At 37.2% G+C, this 18,311-nt stretch overlaps 1 protein-coding gene across 10 annotated transcripts; it reads right to left on the bottom strand.

Moving 5' to 3' along the window:
• Nucleotides 1-51: 51 nt before the first annotated feature.
• LOC122081936 (cyclin-T1-4-like) lies at nt 52-14,431 on the bottom strand. Of its 10 annotated transcripts, none has more exons than XM_042649409.1 (9): nt 14,274-14,431; nt 13,262-13,761; nt 12,924-13,005; nt 11,018-11,152; nt 9,241-9,416; nt 3,442-3,486; nt 3,027-3,172; nt 981-1,048; nt 52-305 (listed from the first exon to the last, which is right to left on the bottom strand). In XM_042649409.1, exons 2-8 carry the CDS (start codon nt 13,735-13,737, stop codon nt 1,017-1,019), a joined length of 1,092 nt encoding a protein of 363 aa, XP_042505343.1. In that variant the 5' UTR covers nt 13,738-13,761; nt 14,274-14,431; the 3' UTR covers nt 52-305; nt 981-1,016. The 10 variants fall into 10 exon arrangements, with proteins under 10 accessions (XP_042505343.1, XP_042505318.1, XP_042505351.1 ...); XM_042649384.1 differs by lacking the exon at nt 52-305 and adding an exon at nt 698-827; XM_042649417.1 differs by lacking the exon at nt 52-305 and adding an exon at nt 705-741.
• Nucleotides 14,432-18,311: the final 3,880 nt, after the last annotated feature.

The raw sequence follows: 18,311 nt of genomic DNA, 5'->3' as shown, positions 1-18,311 counted from the left end.
ATGTTAGGTATGCTACCGGTTATCCTAGAGCTAACAACTCAACCAATGGTAGGACTGAAATAGATCATGCATTGAAGACTTTTCCAAAGGGAGGAGAGAGATAAATACAAATCTAGCATTCCCAGCCTTCTCACTCAATAAAATACATCCAGATATGTCCACACATCCCTGTATCTGCTAGTCATCTATTTTTTGGTGGCACACTTGATCCATAATTCTTAATTTTGCAATACTTGATTTTGCCATGTAGCCAATTCCAATTAGGCGTGGTCCACCTATCCACAAAATTGGAGCTCCATATGATCCTGCCAGGTAACAAAACCAATCATCGCCTAAGAAACCCTCTCCAATCTAACCTGTTAAGAAATATCAAACTGTGCTTTGCTCAAAATAAGCTTTCACCTTCCTTCATAAAGAATCTTGTTTTCCGTGATTCACACAGCCGACTAGTATCCTTTCGACTTCCTTATTGGATGTCTTTTCTTGTATCTTGGACCTGATGCTTTACCATTGAAGGGATTTGAAAAGAAAGGTTCAATTCCTTTCCGATATAGAATGTTTGCCATGAAGAGTACCAGGGAAATTGTTCCCTTTAGATTACATGTAAACTATGTAGTCTTTTTTCATCCAGATTTTATTTTATTTTATTTTTTTGGTTGGGGGGGGGGGGGGGGGGGGGGGGGGGGGGGGGGGGGCTACCAACCCCGTTGGTGCTTATCAAGTAAGATCGAGTTCCTGATCCTGTTGGTGTGAATATGGAATAGATTCATTCAAGGAACAGGGCTTCTGTTGCCAGTGCACACTACTATACCATTTCAATTGCACACCTGTTATCCAACTTTTTGCAGTAAATGAAAAAGACATCATTGATTGATATGATCTTATCAACCCTACTTGTTCCTTTCCAACTGAGTTGACAAATTACCATTTTACTCATTAGGTGTATACCATTATTTAATGAAACACACATATATACTCACATTCTTACAAATCACCGTGAGTGGTCATCTTGTGTTCTAAAAGAGCTCCATCAACTGCTGGACTACATCTGCACATAAAATGGATCACGCAAATTTAGTGGATCATGAAAAAAGTTAGATGCATTTAGTCACTTCTTCTCCATGGATAAAAGGGGAAAGAAGCAGCATACACTGAAGATAAAACCAATCTTGTAGAAAATAAAGAAGAAATGTATATCATGGTATCTATTAAAAAAAAAAAAAAGTATACCCATGGGGAAAAAAGGTACTTTTTCATAAATTTATGCTCAAGTGTACTACAAAGTAGAAAGTTACAAAAATTCGGTATCATTTCAAAAAAATTGGAAACACAATGAGTACAGGCTTTCAAAAGAACAATCTGAAGAGTATCTCTTCTTTTATCAAGATTAACTGAGAGTATCCTGTGCCAAAGACCAATCAGAATTTATAGTTGAAAAACAGACTAAATGTGAAAGATGTACTCATTTATAATACTAAAATAAATAGTGGTCATATCCACAAAATTTGAATAACAAGTGACAACACTGCTTGTCCAGGTAGGAAATGCAGTCTAATCTTTGTTCATCTCTGATCCTTTTAAGCACGAAGCTGGAATAGAAACTCAGTGTAATCTCTGTTCATTTCTGGATGAGATTGTCTACCATAGTTGGCTAATATTCTAATATTCTACCATAGTTGGCTAATATTCTAATATTGACCCCTTCCGATCCTTTTAAGTACGAAGCTGCAATAGAAACTCAGTACATTTAATCATTAACATCAGAAAATGGTAGAATCCACTCACAGAGCTCCATAAAAAGTTTAATCAACCGAGAGAAGCAGAAGCATGAGGAGGCCTGATCTGTATCTGCTCCTATTACTGACCCATTAGGCTGCCACTAGGGCAGTTGGTAACAGTTCGAAGTTATCTAGTGACCTTAAACTTTTATCTTGAAGTCGGGCTGAGTGTATCTTGAACTCCCAATCAGAATTCAAATAGTTTTCTATCTGCCCTTTCCCCAACGGAGAAGGAAAAAATGCTAGAATTGTATTTGGCCAGAGCACTTCCAAAGTTGGTCATAAGGGTATAGCTAGGGGAAAGACACAGGGAAGAGGGGGTTAAAACACTAAACTGGAACAGCAGTCCACCGATAAGGCACATGTTTTGATGCATCTTCCATCACCAGATGTTATGGATGGTTCAATACCAATAAGGGAGAATGGGTCTTAAGAGATTGCCTAAAGAAAAATAGCTCTCTTAAACATCTAATTTCTTTCCAATTAACGGGGATTTTGAACTGTAACTTTAAGAAGCCCAAACTTTTGCAGACAGTCAACCTCCTTAATCTTAATGGCACACTCAAAACTCCTTTAGGTTGAAAACATTGTGTTCTTTTCAGCTTTGACTACAAAGAGAAGCTAAGCCCACCGGGATTATCATAAAATTGTGTAAGAACCCTCATAACAGCAAGCCCCAGCAAAAACCAAGCCCTGGGAGTCTTAGAATAACTCTACTTCCTCCTAACACATGGTAACCAGAAAGTAATGTATTTCAGCTTGCTCTCCACGAAGACTTTCATCATGCTCTCCAAGACTCACAGGAGAAGGAAGATCCTCCAAATAGATAAGACTACTTATGATTCGGCTCGTTTTGGCGAAACACCAATATTTTAGTAAAAGACTATTTAAATGAGCTAAAATGTGAAAATGTTTCATTGCACAATAACTACATTAAAGGTGCTTTAAGATAACTCGTACAGCGCTGAAGTTTTCGACATGCAACAATAAAAGTTATAGTTTTCTACTGCTTATTTAAATGATATAAGATTTAGTTAAAAAAATCCTTCAAAAATGAATTTCAGCATTATCAATCTTTCTTTTATGAGCAATTGAAACAACTAGCACGTGTATAATATATGTTAATTATTTCAGTCCTAAAAACCGCATGAAAAGGGAGGGGGGACAAGGAGCACTAATCCAATTGCCTTGACTACCCAAAAAAACAAAAATGAACGACATGTGTAAAGATGCTGAATGTACTCATACCTTTAAGAATATGCAGTGTAGTCTGGAACTCCTCCCAAATATTTTGGTACGAGGTGAGATCAAAATTGAGGAACTTGGCAGCAAGGTATGCAGCTCCAGCAGCAATATGGTGGGGTTTAAATTGAAGCCAAAGTGAGCTCCGAAGCCTGCAAAAAAGCATTCTTTTTCATTTGCAAGAAATTGCCCTCAAAGACTAAAAATAAATAAATACACCGAGCCTTGTTCAAGAAGGATGAAAAGATAATAAACAGCCAAACCAACCCATATGCAGCAACATTAAATATCAGCAGCGATTTCTTGTACATGGTGTATTTGCATCAGCACGATTCATCAATTTCATAAAGATAAATAGATAGCAAGAAACAGATTTCTACTAACTAAAAGCAAGTCAATTCCTCAAACATTCTTTCCTTACCACCTAAGAATGCAGCAACCAGGAAGAATTTTTCCCAAGAATCTTCTGCAGAAAAGCTGGGTCAGTGCCAAAACTACACAATATGTTAAACCTTTTAGAACAATCCATCAGCTCCAGGCCCAATTCTGTTACAGGGGACCACACAGCAATCGACAGGCAATTCCATTGCATAGGTAATGGGATGTTTCAATTTGCAAACTTCAAGAAGTATGAAGTACATGGTGGTATCTTCTGCTCAAGAGTGTTGTAGGAAGAGATATGCTAGCATGCATGATTTCAAACTCATAGCACAGGCGCGTGCAACAATACAACTTCATACTTCAAAGGCTGAAAAGCAGGAGGTATCCTAATGGGTAACAAAATGCGCAAAAAAATGTGCAAAGGCACACCTATGATAAACAGGCAAGAAAGCTGATATAAGCAATGCCGCTAGTCACGATAGGGAAGCCATAAGTTAGTGTAGAAGTATACTGTAAAAATCACATTTATCATATATGAAAGCAGGAAGAAAACTAAAAGGTATGGGTGCAAATGGTTAAACTTATAATTATTTCATATTAAGTAGCATATATGATTCAAGAATACTACTACATCACAAAATCCACAACTCTAGACATGGTTGTATATGGAAAACATGAGAAAAGTATAAGTTAATTTTTTCCCTTTTACAAGATAATATAGCTATATACTTCTGTTTTTAAACTTTGAAGTCGAAGAAATAAATAATCAAAAAACTTATGGATATCTTAACAAGAATATAGATTGCAGAACTTTCACCTACTCGTAACTGGTTCACCAGGATGAAAGAATGTTTCTTACTAATGGTAGAGAAACACATTAAATCTGTAAAACTTTAGCATGGTACGGTGATTGGTACTGGTTTATGGCATTTTTGAATAGGAAGAGAAGCAAAGGATACATTATTTAACACTTCTGACCCCATCCGACCCCCTCTTCCAGGGCAGGATTCCTAAATGATGCATATAGCAATATTCAAATAATTACTAGAATGCCTGCTTCTTCATGCATGGATTGAACTGGGTAAAAACAACCTCTACATTAGAGTCTACAATCCCCCAAGACGAGAGTTATTAGACAGTTATGGGATATACTACTCAAGGATCCCAGAAAGCTGGGCGTCTTCAATACATCAGTATAATGATTCTGAAAAATTAAAAGCTTATATCTGAAGCATTATCTAATTTGGGAAATATCCTTGCCACATCATACATTTAATTAAAATATTATAGGTATAATGCTATACTCTCCACTTAGAAACTTTTTTTTAATTGAAACATTCTTTAATTAAGATATGGGAAAAAGTGGGCATGCAACCGCAGCGTACATGGCCCCTCACAGGCCCTTTCTCCTTTCCCCCCCCCCCCCCCCCAAAAAAAAATACGAACTGACACCCATCGAAACTCCTCTCCCATTCCAGAAGTGTTAATGCCAATACAAGGGGGCAGCGTGTTGATCCCTCTCCCTTAAAATATATAGATTTGTTAATGCAAAATGGCTGCTTTGGACAACTAAAAGGGGCAAATCCCTATGCATGTAAAACTAGAAGCATAAGGTCCCAAACAAACTATAAGAGGCAGCCCCAACAACATATCTATGGTTGATGGCTTGATGCTGGTCATGTTTAGTAAGTAATCAAAGGTGAAATTGAGAAGTAATGCACCAAAAATATGAGGACCATTTGACACAGGATCTTAAGCTGTTTCTAAGAAACTGTGTAATGATAAATTCTAGAAGAAAAAAATTACCATTGATTATGATTTGTGCATATTGCCAACCCTTTATATAACCAGGAAAAACAAACCAAAAAAAAAAGCTCATGCAATGCAATATGATACTACGCCAAAATATTTTTTGGATCAAAGTAATATGTACCAAACAAAAACACAGCAAAAGTGGAACAAGGAAAAAAATAATTTTGGAATGAAACAAACTATTTATATCAACTAAATGTCCATGCCCCACCAGCATATAACCCTCAGGGACTTGAACAAGTCGAGAAGCATATAAATGCTTGAAAACAGGTATTATAAATCCAAAATTATGAGAGAAAATCAACGGCAGGGAAAATCCAAGATTTAATGGGGTTTCTATGTCATAAAACGCATCCTTAGGCATGTACACATAAAAGTATCAGACAGATTGACAGTTGGAAAGTCAGCATTTTCTGTCCACATTAATACCATTCTTCTCCACACCAGTCAATATGGAAATCTTTAGTCAGGGCAAAGGACCCCCACACCAGTCTGCAACCTGATATCTGGAGACACCTCATGGAACAAGTATCTAGAGCCACCAGGCCCACCACTGAACAGGTTTTGCCCAAGTAACTACTTAGGACAAGAAACCAGGATTGGATAATCATACTGCATTTCCATAATTAAAGTTCCAAAAATAATACAGATATCAGATGGTTGAAAATTTTCTGATCATGCCCAAAGACAACATACGGTTATAGCAACCCTAAGCCAAAACTCCTCCTTGATTTATGTAGGTCTGCAATATGAAAAGATAGAGATGGATGAAGAGATGCAAAACTGCACATGTGCATGGGTGGGTTTTTTTCTTTTTTTTTTGGAATGAATAAAGGGTGGGTTATGTTATATCTAAAAATAATACAAAGAGATAATACCCAAGAAGAAGAAAAACGTGTTTTGTGTTGTGTCAACTGGGTAAATAAAATTTTCATAAAAATGTAGCAATAACTACAAAAAGCAAAACATAATCAAAATAAGTAATAGCTTAACTTGGAAAATAACCCTTGATAAATAATGATATGCATTAGCCAGTAACAGTGCACAAGATTTATGCAACCCCCCAAGGACCCGGTAAACTCAGTGGATATCAAAGAGATTGCATTAGAAGGGTTGCCTTCTGCAATCTGCCAATAGAAGAACCAAATAGGGTGAACATCATTCAGACCTTCCAAAGAATCCCTTCCCTACACATTTTGGATCCCTTGACACGGCTATAACACAAGAAAACCTTACTGCTTGTCATTTCTAAAAGTACTATCCAAAGAATCCCTTTCCTTCACATTTTGGATCCCCTCATTTACCCAAAAAAGAAAACATTTCGGATCCCTTGACACTGCTAGACCACAAGAAAACCACAATGCCTGTCATTTCTAAAAGTACCAACTTGTGTCAAATGCTTGTGTCATTTCCAAGGACCCGGTAAACTCTGTATCTATCAAATAGATTGCATCAGAAGGGTTACCTTCTGCCCATAGAAGAACCAAATAGGGTGGCCATCACTCAAAACCTTCCAAAGAATCCCTTTCCTTCACATTTTGGATCCCTTGACACTGCTAGACCACAAGAAAACCTCAATGCTCATGTCATTTCTAAAAGTACCAGCTATTACAACTACCTCAAAATTGCCACTACTGTGGCTGTCAGAATCCAAATAACCTAGATTCCAACTGCATATAAATATTAGGAAGCTATACCCTGATTCAAATGGTTTAGAATGATAAAGAAGGAAGCTACAACCACATAATTCAAAGGTGAAGCTGCACAAGAAAATTATCTTCTTCACTCTAAAATAATTTGTAAAACTTTATAGGAAGCTTTGCAGGATGAAAAAGAAGAACAAAAGGGGAATTACATATGAGATCCTGTGTCAAATTTAGTGATAACGCTCAAACTACGGTGAAGGAGGTTGCACAAAAAAGAGAAAGGCTATGCAGTGACAATTTTAGAAACTGAAAACAACGGAGTAAATCCTATGGAAGATTCATAGAAACTAAAAAATACAGTGAAGCCATAAGGCATCTCAATCCAAAACTGGCACAGAAGACCAACTATATGGACCATCTAATCAAGCAGACACCTCTTAGATGGGCCATCACTCATGAGGTCATCCCAAAAATATTAGCACTAATCTAATCAACCAAGCCACCCAATCAATTAGTTGCTTTAGTACAGTAAATTAAACCACGGGCCATGCTCTAACAAAGGTTGCAAGAAAAGAATGGCCGGAATAATTTAAGATATTATTTCTCATTTCATGGTCTCACTTGGTTACAGATTAGTGGAAATATGCCACTGCATGGGCAAGTAGCCAACTTTATAAAGACGTCCATGTGAGGCTCCTAGAGAAGTCATCCCAAGTTTCAATAAATAAACAATGCAGGTAAGTAAGCAACAAAACTGGTCCTGGAAGGTCTCCGGCTATCTCCAATAACCAGTGATCAGGTCAGGTCAGAAAGGATTTTTAGGGTATAACATATCCACAACATTACAGCAGTTCAACTTCAGAAGTAAAACAAAACTTTCCATGAACAGCATATCAATCCGCCAGCTAAGAATATCATACAGGTGCGCACGCTACTCTTGTGAAGATCCTGCAATTAATATGCCATGCCAAAAAATCAATATGCCACACCATAAATGACTAGCTGGAGAAGTCACTATCAGACGAGAAATAGAAAAAAGAAACAACATGCATTGACACAGGTTGAAAGCAGTTCGTTAAACTCAAAAAGGATAGCAAACAAGTACCCTACACATCAGTCTGCAACACAATTAGTATTGAATAACCGAAACACCCTGTATCGGGAAAAAGAGTTTGGTCGTCATGGAAGGGACAAGCTTCCCAAAATATATTTTGCAATCAGGTCTTGAGATTTAGGATATGAAAGCAAGGGAGCATACTTGTGTGCAGGAGAGGAAACAGGGTCATACTATTTTTTTATCGCATTGACTCCCATTTCTTACCAGTCTTCTCAGATCAAAGGTAGAAAAGCATAATTCATTGACCATCAGAAATCAAAATCCAAACAGGACAAAAAATCTCCAACAGAACTTTAGTACCCTAAGCAAGGGTCCTGTGATCATGATTAATAACAATATTTCACCCATGTTATCTAGAAGATGCATTGTTTAGGTCAATGCCACCAAACCAGTAAAAAAAAAATTTATTGAGTTGAGTTAATATGCTCATAGATTTCTTGTCTATATGGCAGTCTCCAACATTATCACAGGATGTGAAAAGAAGATGCAATCGTGGGTCTTCTAAAAGGACTATGACACAGAAACCTCAGAAAGTGATGAGCTGTATTCAGCATGAGACTTCTTTCTTAAATTGCGAGATACAAAAGGAGTGAGTGACTCAGTTCAAACTTCAATAAGACTAATCAGGTCTTAATGCAAGATTCATTTCCTATCAGACTACTTTGATTTGGAGCGCAACAAAGCTTTGGGGTCCTTTAATTTTTACCTTTAAAAGAAAAGGTTAACGACTAAATTGTTATAGGTTCTTTTTAGAGTTGAACAAAACTGAAAGCGCAATTGACATTGACGAGAAGTCAAAAACTGATTCACTCAGATCCTATTCATGAAAGGCATACTACAATGATCAATGGAAGGATAACTACTGCAAGGCGAGAGTATGGAAGAATGTTTTCATGAAGTTCCAAGATAGAAATATAGAAGTAGGACACAGGAAAAAGTATAGACTTTTAGAGTGCCTGAAAGCCCCTCTTCCCCACTTCCATCAAAGAAACAGTAGACCCACTTACATGCTATCATACACTTTGCCCAGTTCACAAGTACTCCCAGGAATTCTGTTGCTTTTTGAGCAAGTATATTACGGAGATGTAGCTTAATAAGGTGTATTAATTACCCAACTCTGTGAGTCACTTGTATCATTACCATCCCAGATCCTCTGAAACCCATGCAAGACTATAAAGGTTATAAAAGCAACCACCTTCAGGGATGACAATAAATTCTTGAAACAGATTAATGGATTAAGACCATAAAAAGAAATGAAACTTACCCTTCGCTCACCAAGTTCAGTGCCAGGTTCACCAAAACAGACTGTGAAAGTCCTAATTTGTTAAGGACAGATGTAAGGGGAACATACGGATGCCGTACATTAAGCTCAAAATCTAAAGTTGTCAGTATCATCTGCTCGGCCTCAATCACCCGTTCTCTATACTGCTCAAACCAGTCCTATCCCACCAAAAAAAAAAAAGATTAGACAATAAAAGGTGGAGTCAAAAGGCTATGCCACACATGACAACACTTGAATAGAATAAAAGAAGTGGGAAATCTGTCTTGCGCCAAACTTTAATGCTTAAAGGCACATCAATTTAGGACAGTCCAAGACTGCTGCACCCCTTAGGTGTTTGAACTGAATTATGAATCTCATTTTAAATCGTAATACTATTGTATAAGCACAGCCTTTGATGCGGCAACGTTATCTTGAACTGGCACAAACCCATTTGGAAGCCCAGACCAAGATGAACCGGGTCCAAATCTGGTCTTGTCTAGTAGGATATTTAAGCATTAATTTATGGTTGATCTTATAGTATTTTATTATTATTATTATTTTTATCCTGTTTTATATTGGGAAGTAGATACTAGGATATTGGTTTCCTTGTTTTAGTGTTAGATTCCTAATTGATTTCTATCTCTTTTTTAAAATGTAATTAGGAGTTTTATCTTCTTACGTTCTCTTTTGTTCTTTTCCTTCTTTTCTTTCTTCCTTGTGTATTCTTTTCTTCCTGTTCTGGTCTAATGTTGCTATTTGCTAGCAGCCCCAAGCATTAACATTGATTTCTATTGATTTTCTCCAGATCAGTTTGAAACTTTAAGAGGTCATCCTGGAGCCAAAAACAATTCATCATGTACAGTTTACAGTTGAGATTTGATCTCTGCTGGAGTTCTTACCAGAATTCAAATCTGACTCCTTGTCTTACTGCAGACCCAACTTATTCCTTAATCCTCGTCATTTGGGTCTGATATTAGTTGGAATCAAAAGGGAGGGGATTGTGAACCCTGTCCTAAGCTTTCGTGTGATTTGGACTCAAGGGGAGAGTCCAATTGGATTTTCTAGTCCTAAATCTACCGTGTTTCTGTTTTAATCGAAAGGAAAAAAGAAGACATTAACTTCCTTTATTTTCAAGTAAGGACAAGCTCCTGTTACTTCCAGCCCCTTCATTCCATAGTTTGATTCCATTCTGTCCAATTCTAGACTTCTAGTGTTTTAAATCCAGAATGGTCCCTTCACTATAATTTTAATTCCTGATCTGCCCTAGTTCCTGTTTTCTTACCAAAAGGGGTACAAAACTTTAACATAATTTGCCATTACCTTTAAATCTTGAGCTGTTTATGACTTCGGTAGGCCCATAGGGATCACGAGCAGAGTTTTTTGAAATGGGATTGCATCAGCCTTGCTTTTCCAAAGTATTCCAAGAGCAAGAATTATATAAATATAGGGACAACGTTCTCTGTCCAAAAGCCATCTCTCTCCTCTGTGAATAAATGACCTCATTGCCCAGAGGAGAGAGACAGAGAGCAGAAGGTGTTGGCGCACCCTCCACTCCCAGACAGATTACTGTCGCCAATAAATATAATATGATTGCATATGCAACCCCCCCCCCCCAAAAAAAAAAAAAAAGGATTACTGAATGTTGCCCTTTAGAACAATGAATCATGAATATCGGTAGCAGACATTTGGCTTAACCTCGGAACAGTGTTGTCAATGTCCTAAGACTAATGCTCATACTTGCAAAAGCAATTATATTGTCGAAAGGTCCAAAAATACTCACAACAGGAAGCATATACGACAAGATGGTAAGATCCTGCTTATGACGAATTTCACAAGAAGCTCTCAATACATTGTTCAAAGGCCGTGCTGTCTCCTCAGATTTTGCAGCAAGGAACAGAGCAGCAGTCGCAATCAACTGAATACAGGGATGGGAAAATGGATTAGTAATAATAAAATTTCTAAAAATTGGATGACAAAAGTCAACAAACTACCACTAAGAGCACATGGTTCTTCCCAGTGGTGCAGTAATGCAGTTTCACCTCCATGGCTAGACCAGCTTGACCCAGACCGAGAAAAACCAGGTCCAAGCCTGGCTTATGGTCCAGTAGGGCTACATAGGGCTTATTTTTGTCAATTTACATTTATTATTTTATTCCTGTTTAGCAGTCATAGGAGTCCAAGACTCCCAAGTTAGTTTGAATTCTGTCTTCAGTTCAGTTTCAGATTACAATTAGGACTTAGTCTGTTCTATCGTGAGAAATCGAACTACAGCCAGGATACAACCTGTATCTACCGCCAGCGGCCAGACCTTGTTTCAGATTGATTCTATTCTCTTTCTGTTTGTTCTTTTCATTTTCTACTTGTGATATTTGGGAGGCCGAATAGAGAGTATCTTATCCCACAATTTCAGGTTGGTTGGATTCCTTTTGGTGTGAGATTTCTCACCTTGAATCAAGCATGGTTACCACTGGTTATGCTAGAGTCGTGAGGTAGGAGATGACCTACTCTCCTAACCAGACTGATCCTTCCTACTTTAACTTTATTTACTTATGCATCCCTGGTTCTGTTTTTTGTCCTCCAAAAGGTCCTAAAATTGTTCCAAAATTTACAAAATTGCCAGAACCCCATTATATTTGGAATTTTACCAAAAATTAGTGATTCAGAACCCTAGGTTGCATTCTGAAGCCATTGCCAAATAACAAAAGCAAAGATGAAAACAGGAAACCAACAATTTTGATTAGAAAAACACGGACATTCAAAGAAAATATCTTATACAATAACATAAGCGAAGAAGTTTCCAAATGACAAACAACTAGTTTTTAAATCTCTTTAACTTCAAGGATGCAACTGGCAAACCTTAGGGAAGACCAAAATATGTTCAAAAATATATAAAAGAGATCTGGCCAGGGTTGTGGACAAAGAAAAACAGGAAGAGCCCAGGCAGTGGTTTCTTTGACAGCATAGTGAACCTTTCAAAAGCTGCCAATGAAAAACTAGTATTATGCAGAAACAAAGAACCAAAAAAAAAAAAACCTTCTCAGTTTGTCCCAGGTAGACGCAATGAAGTCAGCAAAGAACCTACAAGTATAAATGCTCTCTTGTGTTATTTACGGAAGATAGACCAATCAATAAGTAGCTAATCTCCTTCGGAAGACTAGACAACTAATAGAATACAGTTAACCCTAGTAACAACTTAAAATTATCTATCACTAATGTAGATTTAATTTCCCAAAAAAGAGTTATTAGTTACCAAAATTTTGAGACTATCTTGAATTAACCAAAAAAAAAAAAAATTGTGTACATGACTATCTATTAATAAGGAGCAAAGTAAGAGAAATCAATTGAAGGGCTAATTCATAACCCGCTAATCAGAAGTCAAAACTAATGTGATCCCCCACCCACCCCCTAAAAGATTCCAAATCAAGCCTATAGTTTCTTTCATGATCTAGACCTAAAAAGTCATCAAACCAATGCTGTTCACACGGTTCATTCTTTTGGTTTGTTTCAGTACTATGGTTCAAGAACAGAGCTGACAAACAAGCAGTGGTAGTCATTGTCCAAGCAGTCTTGGTTAAAACTCTGTACTTGAAAAGAGTAAAAACCAAGAGCTCCTTCTCATATTAGTCTGCAGGAAATTTTTTTTCCATTAGAACAGAAATTCAAATACTGAGTGTCTAGAAACTTACAAATCTATCATGGCATGCATGAGATCTCCGAACAAAAAACCGGTGGCATAAGACCATGGCAGTTCCAATGGTGGTTTGTGGTCTGCGCAAATACAGCAATGAATTCATTCAGTAAATGCAACCAACCATCACAATAAGCAACAGGTGATTTGAATCAGTTCCATAAACAAAGGAGAAGCTAGCTAATATCAGATTAATGAAAAGGCACGACAAAATGAAAGCTTTCAATTTCAATTCAAACGAGATTAATTATTATAGACACATTAGATCTCCCTATAAATGGTTGAGAAGAATAATCACCTTAAAAAATTACTTAACCAAGGATTTAAAAAGCTTACAGTTCCAGCTGCATTCCAAGATTCCGAAGGAAAGCACAGTAAGAGTAACGTAGATGTGTTTCTCCAACTGAATCGATACCATCCTTCTTTGACGGAGAGCATCTCTCAATTTCATCCCTTGACATAAAGATTACATCATCCTGAAATTTCGAGTAGTCACGTTTATGGCTTGTATATGTGAGAGCACTTGTGTCAGAGGCAACAAACGAACTCTTGCTGGTTGATGGGGCATCACCAACTGTTACAGGCCGCCAATAGTATCTCCCACAGTTTTCCCAACTAAAGGCGGAAAATTTTCTCTTCTTTAAAGAAGCAAAATTAGCTTCCTCATTATTAATATTATAAATGTTATCCCTAAATTTTCCTGTGCAGTCTTGAGAGTTGGTATTGTTGCTGCTGTAGCGTCGAATGAATGAGGACTGGTGTTCATCACCAACACTGCCTCGTCGGAGTTGACAAGTCCTCGAGACAGGCATCTCTAATAAGTTTCTGCTAAAATGCTGTCATCGATTTTACATAACATTGAAAATGAAAATTCAATAAATGAATAGGCCTTGCGATTCCAACAATAGATGGATAAGATTAAGCTAAAGAAGCATAAAATGACAACGACAATTACAGTTTTCGTTGAATTGTTGAACAAACCATCTTCAAACGATTCAAAAAGAAATCAGAATTTAGAAAAGCCACCAAAAAGAAAAATCTATGCTTTTTCAGTGAAATCCAACCACATGAGTCCTAAATCGAGGAAATCCGATGACATCAACTATAAAAAAGGCGATAATGGTTAGAAAATTCTCAGATCTACTTAACCTAAATTCTCAGACGAGTTCCAACGAAAATCAAAGCAAATTCAGGCATCTATCCACGAACAACCAACCAAACCCCTCCCCCACAGCCTAACGGTTCACATACGCATATCCATTGATTCAAAACAAGCAGTTCATAATCCTTGCATATATAGATTATCGAAACGATAACAAAAAATCAAAAGTGGCAGATAGAAATATACCTGTTTACGACGATAGATGACTCGCTAATCTTCTCTGTTCTTCGATGTAAGAAGCCAGTCCTGTTGAAAACTTGAAATCTATAAAATAAAGGATAAAATAGATTAGAATCTGCATTGGGGAAGATTTCAAGGGATAAGGTGGCACATAAAGACTAAGGGACGACGACCGAAGGGGTCAAAAAGGGTGAGGTACAAGAGTGACGTGTCTAACCAAGTGACATTACACGATGAGGTCGACCTCGAAAAGCAGTGAGGTTTAGATAACAACCGTTGGATCATAATCAAAAGAGATATTGGTGTTGGTGGGGTTGTATGCCATGCGCTCTGCGATGGAAAGTCCAAAGTTTCAGTCCTTCCCGCATATGGGTAAATTTGTTTACTAAAGAACCCTCGAATTGCCACCATGGTTTCAATTTTCAAGTATCGGTATAGTATCGGATGTATCGTATTAGTGTTGGCTAACGATGATCCTGATCTTTGACCGATTTGGATAGATTATCCATATCATTTCAAGAGTGCAATGGTAAAAAAATGATATGATACTTTTTAACAAAAGCAAGGCAAAACCGATTAAAACTCGCCAACCTGCTCCAATACGATCCAATCCAAAGTGGTATTTATATCAGTGTTTATACTGTTCCCTAAATCCATGTGTCCCACTCGAATCCCTCCATATGTAGCAAAGTAGTGGGGTGAAAGTGTAATTTGGTCCAGGCAAGCCCAAGCCCAATGCGGCGCAACCAAGGTAGTGCTTGACATGTGCTAAACTTGATTATGGAGTATCGTTCTAAGTATTGGTATTATATCGATCGTATTGAATCGGAATCAATCAAAATCGATAAAGATTAATAAAGAAAGTTTAGTGATTAAGAGTAATCTTGTTGAGTTATGCATAATTACTAACTATTATATTGTGAATTTCTTTTGTCTAAGCTAAGGCACCATTTGACAACGTTTTGTTTCTGTTCTTTCTACGTTTTCTTGTTTCTAAAAACAGAAAAACAATCTAAAAAGCGTTTGATAAAATTGTTTTGTTTCACCTATTTCTAGAAACATAAATCAAAATTTATGCTTATTTACAATTCTAGAAACGATTTTGACGAAACAAGTCGTCAGACTTGTTTTTGTAGTTTCTATAAATGAATTTGAGACAAAAAAAAAATTTGTTGTACCCGATAAATCTCTCAACTATTTGAACAAAAAAATAGGCAACCGAACCCTCTCTCCCTTTTTGGCTTCCGATGATACTATTGGATTTTTTAGTGGTATTATTTCTACAAAAAACGTTTCAAGAAATAGGTTTATCAAACATCAAAAAATCCATTTTTATTTTCAAAAACTTGAAAAGTTGTTTCTGTTGTTTCTAGACACAGAAACAATAGAAACGTTATCAAACAGTGGCGTAAGACTGCTCCAATCATGTTATATATAACTGTGGGGAGGGTTTAACCAAAAATTTACTTTCTCATCATTTATTGCCACTTTATGAAAATTTCCACACTGAAATATAACGTTTTTATATTGAAATTTTAATCATATTTTTTCATAATTCAATCTATCTGACTCCTCGTAAGAGGAAGATACGCTTCTACAATCCATATAACCCAACCTAAACTATTTTACCTTTCACCACAGAACAATCATGTGTATGTAAATCCAACAGACTGTTGCCCTAAATCCAATCCTTATCCATACGTCTGAAAATTCGAGTGATATGTTAATCAAAGGAGGAAGAATTACCCAATGGAACAGAGGAGATTTCAGATCCTTTGCGAAACATAACCTGCCTAATGCCTCCTGCAACAATAAGGCTCTCCAGTCACGCCCGCATCTTCGGTTTTTTAGGCAAAATATATTAATCATTTTTCATTAGTTCTCAGTCTAAACAAGAAAAAACCAGACAAAAGGGCCATCTAAAATGGGAAGTCCTTCCCAATGTTTCACCCTATTGGTGATTGTCCTAAGAAAAAAAAAAATGAAAGATTCGGTAATGCAAGGTTTCAAGTATCAGGATTGGGATTGATTGCACAATCTGATTACATAATGCCTGAAAAATATTTGGAAAATTATCCAAATTCTGTATATTAATGCAATGAATTTGGATGATACCCATGGCATCCAAACTCCAAACAAGTGCATAATAGGGGTGCAATAGGGTCGGGTTGGGTCGGGCTTCTTAAAACCCTAGCCCAACCCCGAGTCCCCTTAACTGGGCCCAAATCTGCCCTGACCTTGACTTAGGGCTGCAAAATTTTAACTCAGGCCTAACCCTTCAGGGTTTCACCCGACCTTTACCAGCCCTGATTGGCCCTGATTTTTCAGAGTCGGGCTGGAATGACCCTGACCCTAATTGACTCTAGTTTGCCATCAAGAGCCGGGTACACCCTGATTCTGACCCTGTGAAATAAGAAATAACTAAAAAATAAAAAATATTCATAATAAAGAGTAGATTAATGATCACAAATTACTTGTCATGAGGAGAACATCTTAAAGCAAACATTCAAACAATACAAATAACTCCAACTATTATGGTAAATAAAGAGGAGATCATCCTAAGAAGCAAATAATCCAAAAAATTTTAATTATTTGTCATGATAAACAAAGAGATCATCTTAATAAGGCAAACAATCCGAAGATCTCAAAACCCTTGTCATGTTAAACAAAGAGGAGAACATCCTAAAAAAACAAAAAATCCAAAGTCAACATCAGGGGTAAAAACCAAGGTTGGGTTAAGACAAAATCATGGTCAAAAGTCAAGGTAAAAAAATTAAGGCCGGGTTCAGGGTGGGCAAAAGACATCAACCCTTACCCGCCCTGACCTTGACTCAAGGTTAGAAATTTCAGGGTCCGGCCGGCCCTTAGGGCCAAAATTTTGGGGTCAATACTTGTTCAAGATCAGGGCAGTCCAAGGGCGGGTTCGGCCCGTCAGGGTCAAACTTGCACCCTAGTGCATAACAAGGTGAGAGTTTAAACAAGAAACAACTTTACAGGCATGGATTAAAGTATCGGTATCGGTCGTCGTTTCGGTCGGTCAAAATTAAGATACGTATCGGAGGGTATCGTATCGTATCTGAAATACGCTAAGATACGCTAAAGATACGCACATAAATGGATATGAAACATTTTTTTATACACATTTGCATAAAAAAAATAGTTAAAAAATTTATATATAACATGTATTATGCATAAACAGTAAATTGAGAGTATCGCATTAAGAATCCAATGTTTGTAATTGTCCCATAAATGTAAAATCCTTGTTCCCAACCTTGATTTCCACTTTAGTTAGAGAGAAAAATGGTTGGCAGCAACTTTGGAACAAAAACACCTCAAAAAGTTATGTTTTTCTAAAAAAGTACCCATTTTGGCCATTTTATGACCGTATCGGTACGTATCAGTGTGTATCGGTCGATACATACCGATACACACCGATACGTATCGATACATACCGATACGTACCGATACATACCAAAACATACATTTCACTTCAATTTTGAATTTTCATAGAGTATCGATACGTATCGGTGAGTATCGGTGCGTATCGGTGGTGTATCGGTGTGTATCGTAGGATATGTATCGATACATAAGGGTTTTAAAATTTTCATGATACGTATCGGTATGTATCGTGCCGATGCCTACCGATACGACACGATACGCACCGATACTTAAAACCATGTTTACAGGTTTGTATACTTTCCTCTTGCAACTTTTATGCTCTTTATTTTTCAACAATTCTCATTTTTCGCTTGAATTCCATTATTTTCTTGATTATTGTTTCCAATTCTTATAATTACTCAACAATTAAGAATACTGTTTATTTGTGCATGACCCGTAAATGTCTACCCTTAATGGCACAATATCAACATTTGGAACCCTAATCCTTTGTGCAAAAAATGATGGCCGAGATTTGGGGAGAGTTGGGAGAATGGTTCGAGAGATGATGAGAAGGTAAGGGTTTGATTGGGATGAAGATGGAGATTCCTGGAGAGGGAGAAGAGGAAGGAGATGGGTTTGGGGAAGAAGATAGGGCAGTTCTTTGAT

The sequence above is a fragment of the Macadamia integrifolia genome, chromosome 1 (assembly GCF_013358625.1).
Source record: "Macadamia integrifolia cultivar HAES 741 chromosome 1, SCU_Mint_v3, whole genome shotgun sequence".
In the NCBI taxonomy this organism is placed as follows: Eukaryota; Viridiplantae; Streptophyta; class Magnoliopsida; order Proteales; family Proteaceae; genus Macadamia; species Macadamia integrifolia.
The sequence above is the reverse complement of the archived record's forward strand: the minus strand, read 5'-3'. Positions and strand labels throughout refer to the sequence as shown.